This window comes from Phaenicophaeus curvirostris, chromosome Z, assembly GCF_032191515.1.
Source record: "Phaenicophaeus curvirostris isolate KB17595 chromosome Z, BPBGC_Pcur_1.0, whole genome shotgun sequence".
In the NCBI taxonomy this organism is placed as follows: domain Eukaryota; kingdom Metazoa; phylum Chordata; class Aves; order Cuculiformes; family Cuculidae; genus Phaenicophaeus; species Phaenicophaeus curvirostris.
The window spans coordinates 45,935,512-45,950,549 of record NC_091431.1 but is presented as its reverse complement, the minus strand read 5'-3'; the positions used below and the strand labels follow the sequence as shown (position 1 = coordinate 45,950,549).

General features: G+C 37.6%; 2 protein-coding genes across 4 annotated transcripts in view; one reads left to right on the top strand and one right to left on the bottom strand.

The window, feature by feature from the left end:
* The window catches only part of UHRF2 (ubiquitin like with PHD and ring finger domains 2), a 92,042-nt gene extending 85,027 nt beyond the window's left edge, over positions 1-7,015 (top strand). Inside the window, exons 11-16 of one of the 3 annotated variants that reach the window (XM_069881243.1) lie at positions 55-217; positions 740-877; positions 1,685-1,808; positions 2,206-2,369; positions 4,260-4,358; positions 5,905-7,015. In XM_069881243.1, coding sequence (XP_069737344.1) covers positions 55-217; positions 740-877; positions 1,685-1,808; positions 2,206-2,369; positions 4,260-4,358; positions 5,905-6,051 — 835 coding nt within the window. In that variant the 3' untranslated portion in view covers positions 6,052-7,015. The remainder of the gene's footprint in view (positions 1-54; positions 218-739; positions 878-1,684; positions 1,809-2,205; positions 2,370-4,259; positions 4,359-5,904) is intronic. The other 2 variants (XM_069881244.1, XM_069881245.1) reach the window with 2 other exon arrangements.
* Positions 7,016-8,778: 1,763 nt separating this feature from the next.
* GLDC (glycine decarboxylase) overlaps positions 8,779-15,038 on the bottom strand; it is a 46,242-nt gene continuing 39,982 nt past the window's right edge. The window contains 5 exon segments of the mRNA XM_069881166.1: positions 8,779-9,426; positions 10,429-10,509; positions 11,205-11,377; positions 12,983-13,078; positions 14,250-14,361. Coding sequence (XP_069737267.1) covers positions 9,283-9,426; positions 10,429-10,509; positions 11,205-11,377; positions 12,983-13,078; positions 14,250-14,361 — 606 coding nt within the window. The 3' untranslated portion in view covers positions 8,779-9,282.

Sequence of the window (15,038 nt, the reverse complement as noted above, 5' to 3'; positions counted from 1 at the left end):
AAAATCTATTGTGTGAAGCAATCTAGTTTATGAAGGTTTTACATCTCGTTCTAGGGCATTGGCCCTTAACTGTGATGCCCCTCTGGATGACAAAAATGGAGCAGAGTCTAAGAACTGGAGAGCTGGTAAGCCAGTCAGAGTCGTACGCAGCTCAAAAGGGCGACGGATCAGCAAATATGCCCCAGAGGAAGGCAACAGATATGATGGCATTTACAAGGTATTCTTATTTCTACTGAGGGCAACTTAACATTTTTCTTCAGCTGTTTTAAGAAGTCCCATATGTGTTAAATTGCAAATTCTTCATTGTTACGTAAAAGAAATAACTCTTTTTTTTGTTCATGAGTCTTAGCTTATTCTGCAAGGATCTCATTTGAAAATATTCAGAGCAGTGATAGTAGAACATAATCCATAATTGAATATATAAATTGAATATGTAATCTGCTTTATACGTGCTTACTGAGTCATATTCATCCCTGGCAAACAAATTATTTCCTCACTCCTTCCAACCATATTCTAGCTTTTTGTGCAACTAATGACTTCTCAGTATCTGAAATAAGGGTGTGTATCTTTTAAGGGCACTGCATTTATTGAAAATACAAAAAAACACACCTGAGGGAGGAGCTGCTGTATAATAGTAATGTATAACTTAGTCTTTTCTTCTTCAACAATTTAAGTATGATGATATTGATGTATTTGGATTGTAATTAAAAAATGGCAGTAATTTTATATTGTTCTTCAGGTGGTGAAATATTGGCCAGAAATTGGAAAATGTGGATTTTTAGTTTGGCGCTATCTTCTGAGGAGAGATGATGTTGAGCCTGCACCTTGGACTTCAGAAGGAATGGAGCGGTCAAAGAAACTGGGTCTGAGTGTACAGGTTTGAATCAGGACTCATAGAGTGGTTTTTATTCTCCATTCCAGTAAATACATGCCAGAAATAGAAATAAGTTAAATTAAAGCCCCGGGTTTTTTTCTCTTATCTCATTGTGGCTGGATTTAATGCCAAAAAACATCACAGGTTATCTGAATACTGAAGGAATCCTGTAATACTGTCACAGCAGGAGGAATGTTGGATGAAGCTTTTTGCCTTAGCAGTGAGTTGCTTTGCATATGTGGATTGGAAAATTAAAAGTTTCAATCCAGTTTTGTGATTCTTAACGCCAGAAAGAATTTCTACAGGCAACTATTGTTATAGCTGAGTCTGTCTGAGAAACTGAAAAAACTGTGCTGTTTTAATTTATTTTTCCTCTCTGTGTGACGGAGGAGTTTTTATAGACAGTGTATTTCAGACACAGAAACAAACTGACCCATGAGAATTGATGGGAAGAATTAACATACTGTTTCTTTTCTCAACCAGGCAGTGGTATGTGTACAGTATACCATCATCTTCAACTTTGCCTAACTGATTTATAATAGGTGTAAGGGCATAGGTATCAGTATTAGATTCCTTTTAGTACAATCCAGTCTAGATTAGATTATTTGATTTAACTACACTTTCTTAAAAGAGTTATCAATTTAAGTGTTTTCTCCATCATGTAGGGTTTTGAAAATTATTTTTTAGTTGTTTCAATATGTAGTCACAGGGTTTCAGAGTCTTTTAGAAATTAGTCTGGTTGGTATTTGGGAATTCCTGTATGCCAGTGAGTTTTTTTTTTAAACCTCTCCTTTTTTCTTTACATTGTAGTATCCAGAAGGTTATTTGGAAGCCATGGCTAGTAAGGAGAAGAAAGATAAGGTTAAAAAGCAAACTGTGAAACAGGAGCCAACCAGCCAGAGTAATGGAAACCAGAAAAGGACAATTGATGATGGTATTTCCTTTTACTTTTTAACACTCAACACCAAAGTGTGCAATGTTGTTTCTTAAGCCAGTAGCATGAAAGCTTTATGGAGTGTGAAGTTACCTGGAATACTAATGTAAACTGATAAGTATGTGCTCTGCAATTAATTAGTAGCACAGAGGTCTTATCCTATTTACTGTATTTACAGGGGTTTTTTTCTCTTCATCTCTGTAGAAAAATAAATATTCTTCTGACAAGTTGTTTGCCCAAAGCAATACTGAACAGTGTGAGTTAGAGTAGAGATTTGATTGCTGCATTTCATGAGTGTAGAACATGTTTTAACCTTCTAGAAACAGTATTGTCTTCTCCTTTTATTAGTTCAGACTAACACTCTGTTGTTACTACAACTAATGATCATAACCTTAAGCAGGTATAGAGGAACCTACGAATGCACCCAAATCCATGAGGATGGGAGATGGAGGGAAAGGAGAAGCTTTCCAGTTGACCCAAGAGCAGCAATGGCTGATTAGAGAAGACTGTATGAACCAGAAACTGTGGGATGAAGTACTTGCTTCTCTTAAGGAAGGACCAGTATGTTTGCTGCATGCATCGTTTTTCATGTTTAGTTCCTTAGACTTCCAGGAGAAATCTTGAGTCTTTCTTAAAACCTAATTTGCTTTTTGAACTTTTGCTAAATACCAACTGTGTCTTGCATTCTTTTTATTTCCAAGGGTGTGATTGAAAGAAATAATCCTCATTTGTATGATTTGCTACTGATGGGTAGGTTTATATCTGTGTAATAGAGATCTTTTCTTGCACAAACAACATTTTGAAGTTTGAAGTATTTTTTTTTCTTAGCATTTCTGAAGGGAGTATGTTGTCTCTGAAGTTACAAGTACATTTTGTGCTATGATGATGTGAGAAAACAGGCATGGAGAAAGGTGGTTCTAGAAGCTACTTTAGACAGAAAAGAATTTTATGACAAAATACAGTTTGCATGTTTTGTTTGAGAAGATGGAAGTACTGTCATATTCAAATTTAGATATGAAAATATTTTTACCCAAGTCTGCATTATCCCATTATGTAGAAAGGGAACCTTAAATAACTGAGAAAATGCTTTCTTCCCCCTGTCAAGAGAGTAGCAAGAATAGCTCAAGATTGAAGAGACTATAGGCGCTAATATTAAAAAAGTTTGCCAAAGGAACGTCTCCTGATATATTACGTCTTTCAGTGATAATTAGTATTACCAATGTCAAGTTCATAGTTATTTTAACTGTTTTGCAGAAGAAATCAAGGAGTTAAAATAACTTGATAAAACTCAACTCCATGAAAACCAAACTGTTGGTTGTAAAATGGATATACATAATTAATTTGAGAATTACCAGTGGCTATTTATGGTGCTTCTGTAGCAGAAAAAGTATCTGTAACTTCCTGTTTTTCCACTCATAGCACTGTTTCTTGGTATAATGCTACTGCAATTGTCTTTGTATAAGAACTCATAGTGTTATTTGCTGTTATCTGTCTTCTATCCAGTGTCTGTAATGATTAGACCGAATTTCAGCTCTTGCATTGTGCTTGGTGACAGGCAATGGAGGTATATGTTTGTAAAAAGGAGAAAACAGTGATTTAAGAGCAGTTACAGAGAAGTCATTTTTCTGCAGATTCCTACCCATAACCTTGATAAGATTTCGATTTGATTGCCACTAAAGGCAGTGGGAATCACTGGCATCTTTGGGTGACTACTGTGAAAATGTAGATCTTTCTGCTTGAAACAACCACCTTCCCTTGTAACCACATAAAGTGGCTTAAGATAAATCTGATCTTTTAAAAATTGTTGCAAAGAATGACATTTTTATTATCCCAGGAGCTACTTTTCTTCCTATACCCAAGCTTGTATTCTTGAGAAGTCTGGAGATCACTGATATGCTAGAGATCAGCATGCTTGTGTGTATAAAACACCTGATACAAATGTATCTTGGGATTCCCTAGAAGTGCCCTGAAAAGATTTAAGAATCAGTGATGTTGATATGCGTACTGCAGAGAATTTGGCTGGAGAAGAAGAGAAGAAGCTGTTAAGATAGCTGTATACATAAGCATAAGAGGAGGTGCAGAAGTGGCTTTCCTAGCGGAAGCAATTCCCTTGGAAGAGATGCTAAGATATTCCAGGAACACATAAACGTCTAGCTGCGGATGCTGAACACAATTACTGAATTTTCTGGCCTATGCTAGGAATCAGGCCTTCCAGTCTGTTTTATTTTTTTTATGACAATACTCATAGAAACAAGTAAATAATTTTTAAAACATAAGTTCTCTGATTTGTTGAAGAGCAGGAAAATTAAAAATTTATGGACGTGCTTCCTGATGACGTCTAGAAATCTACAGTCATGTATATGGAGGACTTAACTCTATTTGTTGTCTTTATGCAGTAAGTGGCATTTATGTGAACTGTGACAGAATTTCTCCTTTCTATTCCTACACCAGAATTTTCTGAAGAAACTGGAACAATCCTTTATGTGTGTCTGCTGCCAGGAGCTAGTTTACCAGCCAGTGACAACAGAGTGCCTCCACAACGTCTGTAAAGTAAGAATAAATTCGGTCTTGGTCTAGCCTGTTTTCTTGGCTCTGAGACACCAGTCACCAAAGCCATATCTGTTCTAGAAAGACAATAATTATTGCCTAACATTCTGAGCAAAAACATGGAAGTAGTTTGCATTCTGTGATTGCTATGAAACCTTAGTTTTATGTAATAAAGTGTGGAAGTACATTTAGTATAGATCCTCATAGACACAATAAGCTAACTTTACCATTGCTGTCATTCCTTTGTGATCACTAGAATTACATTAGGAATTAGTTTGGTCCAGGAGCTAGATGTTGGTACAGTAACAATAATTTAATTTTACATAGTAGAGGAAAATAGGTTTTGTAATTGTGTAACACTCTTAATTAAGAGTTGTTGAAAGGATGCAAGAAAAATACAAGAAGATTATTTAAGCTTGTTTGGAGTAAGTTGTTATCTTGTTATTCTTGGTATCGTTTATGTTTGGTAGGAGGGCCACGGATGTCAGTTTATACTCATGCATCTTAAAATCTTGATCAGCTGGATATAATGTAAGGAGTTTGTAATCCAGTTTGTACTAGAGATAATTTTTGTAGGTGTGTATAGAATCATGCATTGTGCATATTTGAACTGTGCCTGCCATTCTATTTCTGCTTAAGAGCCTAGAAGGACTCAGACTGTTATCATCCTAGTAAAATATCTGATAATGCAAGTTCACTGTTCAAGAATATATCTATCATTCCAGTAGAAATCACTGTGTAGTTATGGATACTCTGCACATGTAGAATGATTATGGCTCCTTAAAAAACTTAAAAAGTATTCTGAAGGGGTTAATATTTAGAATTATGGAAACTGGAAAACCATGGGGAAGAGAAAGCTGAATGGTAACAAACTCAGAAAAGCAGAGAATTTGAAGACACCTGTGAGTATATGTGAACATAAAACAGCATCCATTTAAAGTTGTAAAGAATAGGTGTTAGTAAGCTGATGTTGCTTCTGGGGACAGATTTGCCCTGATAAATTTCAGCTCTAGAGCTCACATGCTTAGTCTATCTGAAGCCTGTGGTGACATAATAAGGAGGGCAGCACTGATGCAGAAGTGTTGGAGATTGTTTTATTCTACATATGTAGTTTCAGTTTAACTGAATCTTATCAAGTGGGGTAGATTGAGATTGTTACATAAACAATATATTTGGTATACTCACCTTCCACTTTAAATGAAGATCTGGAAAACTTTAGCAATCTTACTGGGAAGGTAGAAGCAAGCTGCAGGCATGGCTGTGATTCACAGGAAGGCAGTAGTGAAAATGAAGGGGAAGTCTCTGCAGTGATTTGTTTTAATTCCTCCCAAGCTCAATGTTTCACATCACAGTCCAGAACAGAGTTCCTTTATTAGGACATTTCAGTCATACAGGCAGAAGTAGGCACCACAGGGCTTGGTAATGACTTCCATTTTTTCTAGCAGTACAGCAGATTGCATCTTTGGCTTATTCCTTAGTTTTTGCTGGTTAAGCTGTCAGTCTAAAACAAAGTTCTCACAATTTTCTTCTCTGTCTTTGTATGCCCTAGAGTTGTTTACAGCGCTCCTTTAGAGCTGAAGTCTTCACCTGCCCTGCCTGCCGCTATGACCTGGGAAAGGGCTACACCATGGTTCCCAACAAGATACTGCAGACGCTACTGGATCAGTTCTTCCCTGGTTACAGTAAAGGACGATGATGTGCTCAGATCCTTCCGTACTTTTCCTAGTGACTTTATAGACAGTAAAGGAGAGTAAACATGGGAAATACAACAGTGGACCAGCCAGCTTGATGGGACTCAATATATTGTCACATTTTGAAGCAGCTAACCCTCTTCCCCTCATAGCCATCTTCTGAGTGTAGTGAGAACTCTAATTCTCAGCTGTCTTTTAACATCAAGGGTAGTTTTGGCCAGTGAACAATTATAGTTTGTAAAGGAAAAAAAAAAACCAAACCAACCAGAAAAGCCTCAGCTCCTACTGGCCTAGCTGATGCTCAATTCATGATTTGGTTTTTGTCTAACTACCTCAGGACAGAGGAAAATAAATTGTGGGGATTATGAGTTAGTGAAGTTCTAGCTACACACTGCCTCCTGAATATTAGTTGTGCCTGGTCCATGTGGTTTGATCTACAAAAAAACACAAAAACCCCAAACCAAAAAAAACCTGCAAAAAAACCCCAGAAACAGCACTTAAGCCAGCTGGATTAAAGAACAGCAAATTCTGTGGTGTGCATAATCCTTTTTGTCTTTTTCTTCCATTATGCTGTATTTTTTTGCAAGAACAGGCTGATTTTTAGTCTATTTTTGTGAGCTTCATTGTGCTTTTCTTGTATCTTATGCAAGTTGACTACTAATGACTAATGAGAACAATATGAATGCATTGTTGCTTCATTAGTGTAAAGTGATCTGTGTTTTTTGCACTTAAAGAGGGTATTCAAGACACTCTAGTTGTGTAAAAAATATTTCATATAAAAAAGCCACTTCTGTATTAGTTAAACTGTATGCTTTTAGTAGGTCTTGTATCAGTGGCAATACATCTACACGGATTTGAAGGCAGTGCTAGCTTGGAGAGGGTTCAAATCGCTTCATATTGTGATCTGAAATTTTATATACAATATATCCCCCCCAGAATATACCTTATTAAATATTTTATGATTCAGAAAAGTTGCTAATCTTGTTTTTACTGTTTTCTGCTTATTTAAATAACAATAGTTTAACAGAAATTTTTGTTTAGGTGGGCTTCTTATTTTTCAGACATGAGGCTCTATATTCCTTAACTCATTTCTTAACGTTTTTTCATTAATTAAGTCTTTAAAAAAACAACCTGCCCTCAATATCCATGGACTTTCACACTCTCTGTAGCAGCAGTGCTGTGTAGGTTCTCTAGTTTCTACTGAGCATTTGGAAGAAGCTTCTTTGTGCTCAATCCATGCGCAAATAGGAGGGAGCCCTGTTGGCCCTGGCTGTGCTTGCGGCCAGAGCAGCTCTATGTAGATGAGAGCCATCAGTCAGACTCCCACAGTCAGCAAGGGTCTGCATTGACAGCCTATAGCCAGCAGAATAGGAATGTATATAGTGTATGTGTGTATATATGCCATTTTCAGTAACTGAAGATCTTGCCCCTACCCTGGTGTGGTAACAAAATGGTCATTGAGATGCACACAGCAGTACTCCTTTTTGAGGCTGAAAGTTAGCTTAATGGCTTATAGACTTCATCCAAAAATAGGAACTTCTCCCTCTTCCATTCTACTTAAGATTTAAGCTGCATCCAAAATACATAATGCTTGTACAATTTCTCTAGCCATGTATCAGAAAAACAGGTGTTTCTGAACGGTTTTGAAAGATTTTACTCCTCAGCTTGTTCTGTGTATACTAGAATGAGGGCTTATGTTTTGTTCAGTAGGTGAACTTGGATTAGTGTTAAGCATACAGTTAGAAAGAGCTGTAGAGAGATTCTTACATTCTGCTTAACTTGTATATTTTATAAAACAGTAGCTCAATATTTTATAGGAATTTAATTATATATATATTTTTACCTTTGTTATACACATTGCTTCTGTGCAGTAAGCACATAAGACTTGTGGGTTTTCACTTTATAGTCACTAGCTTCATTTGTGTCACTTCAGACAAAGTTCCCAGGAATGAGTGTACATGTTAACGTTCAAGAAGAGGTCAAGTAGTTGTTGGTTCTAAGGTGCAAAACCATGCAGCCCTTTCCCCAGACTGAGTATTACCCCAGTACTTGCTTCCTCATTCACCAAAATCCTGCTTCGGGTAGCTAAATGAGTCTGTCTTTACAGGAGCACTCACTGGTGCGAGGATCAGTTTTATATAAATTTGAGTGGGAACAGATTAGAAGAGGCTGTTTAAAGTCTGCATTCTGGCTACTAAGAAATTGAATGTGGCATCGCGTGTAGCAGCAGGGCTCTGGTCTCAGGCTGCTGTCAGTATTCTTGGAGGGCCAGACCTAAAGCTGAGACACAGTTTTCACACAACCTGTAGACTTGCATGACAAAGCAAGGCAAGCTCAGTGCACTGTGTAAACTAAAGCCAGTATCCAAAATCTGAGATTTGAGAAACTATGGACAGAGAATACTTTGTTACACAAGACCTAAGAAGTTCACAGTCTGTTAGAAGAGGTGTTTTGTGCCTTCTCTGGAATTAAAGGATTAGATGGAATTGCAAGGACAAATTGGTGTGATACAGAAAAAAGTTATAGATGTTAATGCTCAGTAGAACTGATCATTCTAGCTTATTAAAAAAAATCAGATATTTATTTTAATAGAAATCTCTGTCAGTATTTTGGTTTGTAGAGTTGTTACTGCTGTGGCAATTCTGACAAATCAGTACCTTAAACTTCCAAATTTCCTACTGCTTTGTTGGATAAATCCAGCTTAAAAGGTAAAATACAGAACACAACAACACTTAAAATTCTCACCAATTTTATTAGAGTACTAGTATCTGTAGCTAAAAACCAGTGTGAAATACTTCCACTAGCAATGCTACTGGGGGCAATGCTAGTGGTAATACATGAAGTAAATTTTAAAATCTACTTCATCCTTATTTAAAAAAATATAAACAATTACTCCTGTAGTTAATATTCATTACTATTGCCTTACGCATCTGCATCTTTTCTACTTTTTTTAACCATATTTTCCATGCCACTTGGCAAAATGTGTGTTAATTGTTAAAACCTTAGCACAAAACAGACAAATTGCTGAATCAAGGCAACTTCATCATCAACTGCTGTGGAACAATCACATTTTGTTCCCACCTAACATACGGATTGTATTTACATTTTAACTGAGCAGTGATTCAATTAACAAACATGGTGATTATCCAAAATATACACAGTATATATACATATATATCCCCTGTGGTAAAAGGCCATCCTGATGGACTCAGAAATTCAGGCATCCGGAAGCAGTCTTACGAAGATGCTCTCTTCTGTTCAGAAAAGGGAGATTCGTAGGCTTCCACTGGTGGGCAGGTACAAACGAGATGTTGATCTCCGTATATATCATCAATGCGAGCGATTGTGGGCCAAAACTTGCTTTCAGGCTTCACAAATGGCTAAGTACAGAAGAAAAAAACAACTATTTTAATTTTGCTATCAAGCAGATCCATGTAACAGTAATAGACTTTAGTATTTTTAAGAAAGACATATGCTGTAAATCTGATTTTTTTTTGTGAAGTTATACTTCAAATCTATTTGCAGTCCCTGAAAGTTAACAAGCATGAATAATAGAATTGGCAGTCAAAAGAATATTTAGATTTTCTAAAAAAGTGTAAGCATGTTCTATAACAAATGCTTGCAAAGAAGCATTTCTCGTGGGATCAAGAAAATGATGACTCTGAGTAACTAACTGGCTTACAGATAGGAACCAAGGAAAAGTAGAGGAGACTAGCGAGACTTGTGCTGTTCAATATAGTTATAATACATAAAACAAGGTGGCAAACACCACTGGTGCAGTTCAATTCTTCCTCTGAAGCAGCACATAGCAGTAAAATAGATTCAATTCAGTTTTAGGTGAGAAAAGTTAGTTACACATATGCTTAGCTGTTAAGGTTGTGGAAACAATTTTATGTGGTACTCTGAAGAAGTCTGATATATCCAGCTCCTACATGAACTTTATTTCTAGCAGGCCCACACTGGTGAAGCTTGCCCCATGCTGACAGCATATGTCACCAAATCCTCATCCAAGATCTTTGAAGCAGAGCTTTGAATGTCGGGATGTGGGACTTTGTTTTGGAAGCCCCTGGTGCAGTATGTCAGAACTGTATGGGCTGTTTCCAACAGGAATATCTAGTACTCAAGTGCTGAGATTTGGAAGTCCAGGATTGTGCTTCATGTGTAAGAGACTTCTTTTTTTTTTAAGATCTTTTTTCCCTGTCTTGAAAAATAAAACTAATGGAACTACTGTAGAGCTCACACATAAAAATTGAGCAACAGTAAAAATGACTCTGAAGTTTTTATTCTTGCCAGATTACTTCATCTCCTACTGACCAGAAAACCACAGAGCAGAAAGCACATTCCTGTATTTCCACGCGATTAGGATCCCATTATTTACTCACCAGTGGGAATGCTGCCACTTCTCTGGAATAAGGACGATCCCACTTGGAAGAAGTGACACAATTCAGAGTATGTGGTGACATCTACAAGCAAAAAGACACATTCAGGACATGAAATTACTTAATTCAGTTGGATAAATCGGTGTCAACCCTCCTTCACGTTCACATTGTTATACATAAAATAATTACTGCCTGGAGAGTCTCTTGTGAATACCATTAATCTCAAGGAAAAAAGGTAGATATAAAACAGGAAGCAAGTCAGTATCTGGACTTTTTTCAGTGTGCCTGAAGATACTACCCAAGGTTTGAATATGTTTCCATCTTTTCACAAAATCCCCTTGGTATTTAAAAAGTCAGTATAGCGTGACAAGAATTTAGCAGAACATGATCCTGTAGCAATTTTGTGTTGCATTTAGTAAAATAATTAGTTTAATATTTTTTTTACCATTAGTTTTCAGGTCACCCCACTTCCCTTCTTAAACCAGATACATAAGGATCCTTCATTACTCTGAGATGGCCTTGAAAATTATAGATCATGTACTTGCATAACTTTCTTTGCTCAGTCAGTAAAGGCCAGAGTTCTGACTTGAAAATAAAAATTCAAATTTTGGAAAAGTTTAAGGTTTATAGAAAAGTCAAATTTCAAGAAGTTCATGTGTTAACTGTTGCACACATTTATTTTCCAGAGTACTGAAAGACTAGGCACAGGACTTACATAATCTCAGGTAAGTCTCAAGGGTTAAGATGATGCTAGTAACTTGCTCTACAAGCCATCTTACCTTTAGCGGGTTAATTTGTGGGTCCATCCTGCCTTCCTCAATGTCAGCAATTTCCTGACGAATACTGATCATTGCATCACAAAATCTGTCCAGCTCTGCCTTGTCTTCAGACTCTGTTGGTTCAATCATAAGTGTTCCTGCCACTGGCCAGGACATGGTTGGGGCATGAAAACCTGATAAAGAAGAAATCAGTCACTGACAATAGGTTATGAGTTAATGTAGGCATTAGCTCACATTTGATTCACAAATTCAGCCCTGCGTATTTTCACAAGACTGAACTCATCGGTAGTTGTTGGCAGTGTTCTTTGGAGATAACACAGACTTTTCAAGTATCTTATTTAACAGTGAAGGGTAATGCCATTGTGTTATTTAGAATGGAGTCACACACTGATTTAACAAAATGCTCTTAAAACCTGCTCTTATGTTTTGTTACTTTTCAGCCCAAAGAATATTGCTTCTTTCCCAGTTATTTCTGTTCCTGCTGCTTATTTCAGTAGCAGTGTTTTGTCACTTTATCATTTTATGACAGGCTGAATGGCAAAGTGAGATGGGTATAGATTTCTGCACTGGTAAGCAAGGTAAAAAGAAAAGCCAGTCTCTCATGACTCCCTTTCTGCACTACTGCTAATTACAGCCTCATAACACTTCTCTTTCAGGTGCAGAAGATGGAACTTATCCATGTAACTCATCAACTTACCTACTGAAAAGTTTCTTTAAAGTAGTGCATGCTATTTAACGTTACGGAAGCCCAATTACAAAGAGGAAGAGTGAGGGTTTTGGTATCACAACTGGGCTTTGGATTATTTCACTAATGAGGTATTACCTGGTTTTAACACCTTTTATGGATATTTGTTAGAAGCACAGTTGCATAGGATGAAGCAGTTCCATGAGATGTCTTGTCTGGCAGCTGAAGAACAGCGATGATCAGATACTTCAGGGCACGTGCACAAAATTGCCTAAGCTATATCAGGATGGCAGCATTTAAATCCCTTTATTGTACTTTTTTCTTTGTTCTTCTTTTTGTTGTTGGAATCTTATTAAGCTCTTGACTCCAAACCACTTGCTCCAATCAGTTAAGAGTCATGTAATTGCTAATTTGAAGGAGCAGTTTACAAAACTGTGGAGGCGGCAGCATACTTGTAAGTAGTTACTATAACTCCATTGGTGCAAAATCATTTTTTAAGCTCTTAATGAACATTAGGAGACCTGAAATGTTCATAACAGGCTCACCATCCATAAGCACAGGACTAGAATTTTTCTGACTCCCATTGGAAAAGATTTAGGAAATTCTCACACTGCTATTTTTATAAAAAGACATTTCACAGAATCATAGAGTAGTTCAGGTTGGAAGGGATCTTACAGATCATCCAGTTCCAATCCCCCTCTAGACCAGGCTGCCCAAGGCCCCATCCAAACTGGTCTTGACCACCTCCAGGGATGGGGCAGCCACAACTTCCCTGGGTAACCTGTGCCAGGGCCTCACCACTCTCATGGTGAAGAAGTTCCTCCTTATGTCTAAGCAAAATCTGCCCCTCTTCAGTTTATACCCACTGCCCCATGTCCTATCACTACAAGCCTTTGTGAACAGGTTTCTTGTAGCCCCTCCAGGTATTGGAACGTCGCTATAAGGTCTCCCTGGAGCCTTTCTTTCTCCAGGCTGAACAACCTCAACTCTCTCATTTTGTCCTCATATGGAAGGTGCTCCAGCCCTCAGATCATCCTTGTAGCCCTCCTCTGGACCAACAGTTTCCATATCCTTCTTATGCTATTTGACTTACCGTAATCCTGAAGCCTCTTAGCAAGATCTACAGCTTCAATGTTTGCTGTTTTTTTGAAAGGTCTTGTATCCAAAATGAATTCATGGGCTACATAACCTATAAATGAAAGCGTACACTATGTTTATTACCCACAGAATAATGCAACCTACCAAGCAGTGTGACTGGTTCTGTGGAGAACATAGCAAAGTAAAAATATCCACTTGGGCAAAAACTCAAACCTGAAAAGTTATCAGGTAAGAGACAGAAAACTCAGTATTTGAAGACTGGCCCTCTGAGTCCCACATCACATTAAGAGGAGGCCTCATTTCCATGACCAGAACTAGGAAAGGGTGGTCAAAGTGGCTCCTGTAATTTACAAATACTTTGAAACATAATTGGATCTGTGAGTGTCCCAGCACCATTTGGCTTTTAGGCTACTCTAAATTAGCCATGTACAAGACAATCAGTGTCATGTTATGCCAGAGAAAAGCTCAAATCTAATGTTATAGAGAAGCTAAATAACTAAGTTATCTAAATTTATGTCAATGATCCTGGAGAACCTTTTTCCATTTCATTACCGAAGCCTTCAAAATCTGCAACTTCCACTCATTTCTGTGAAGAAGTAATATAAATTAAAATGCAGCCTGCAGGTATAGCCAAGATGTATTCCCTTAAATTTAATGCATATATTTTGAAATGCATACGTATTTTATTTGAATGTTCTTTGGTTCCATCCAGTGTAAAGAAGGAAAATATTGCTTTACTGTAACAGATAACACTTTTACCTCTTACTCATTACTGCTACCCTGCTGCAAGACTGGAGAGCCACAGCAGGGATGTAGAATGTAGCTGAAGTATTTTTCATTGCCAAGGGGATTCTCCCCCACCTCACAAAGGAGAATAAGGAGCAGAAATGAGAAAAATTTCAGGGTATTTTTCAAGGAAACTGTGGAAGGGAAAGTACAGCTCCAAAAATTGCTTCCAATTCATAAAATCTTGCGCCATTCGGAGATTTGGAGGTCTCAACTTTGTTGCTTTTCTTTTTTCTGTATCAAGGTTTACACCATCTTTTGTCATCATTTCATCTAACTACAAACAGGCATTTTTTTCTACGAAGTATCCCAGTTTCATTGCCATACTTCCACAGAAGCAGTGTGGCAGGTTATTTCTCTCCTTGTATTTGAGTTGCAGCTGCCACATAGCATTAGAAGAACCATATTGCAAGGCCATTTCTACACTAGGAAAAACAATTAGCATTGCAGAAGGGAACAAATTGGCCAATACTTGCCTTTTGCTCCTCTGAAAAGGATTTTGTAGTGTTTCTCTAGCCTCTTTGCCATGTAATTTGCATTTAGTATAGCAATCTCGGAAGCGTGTTTCAGACCCTTTGCTCCCATTGTCTGAAAGAGGAAGAACATGAAGAAACAGATCTAAAAACACTCCCAAGCAAGCTATGTGTGTTCTTATACTGGCAAGCATGATAGACAACAGCACCTTAAGGCATCTGGCTAGTTTTAAGGCAGTCACGTTGCTATTACACTTTTTCACATTACACTCATAGAAAAGCACTAGGTGTTACTTGAGAGTGACCTTGATATATATAGCTTATGAGACTGCTTACTGTATAAGAATTTTTGCTCAAAGTCAACAATGCAAAGCTTTCCTCGAACTGAGAAGCTCTGAAGTGAATAGGAAGCAGAACTCAAGAATGTCAGCAGCACACTTGTGAGAACTGCAGACACTGCCTGTCACCATCCTTACCCACACGGAAAGAGCATCCAGAGTTGCGTATAAAACTGTGTGTGCTATCTATACAGATCACCCCAGCAACAGAAATTCTGCTTGCTGCTGTCATGTCACACAATACTGTGCTTTAATAAAGACCAGAGCCAAATAAACAGATGAACTTGCATCTCTGTAAAAGCACAAAAAGACAGTGCTGGAACTGAGCTGCAGTTGAATTTCTTAGAACTCCACTTAGAAGCTAAGTTGGCAAAGGAGAAAGCTGAAACAGCCTTCAAGATAGCCCCTGTAGATGGCACAGTGTAAACAGATGGCACTTCGCATTGTGAAGAAA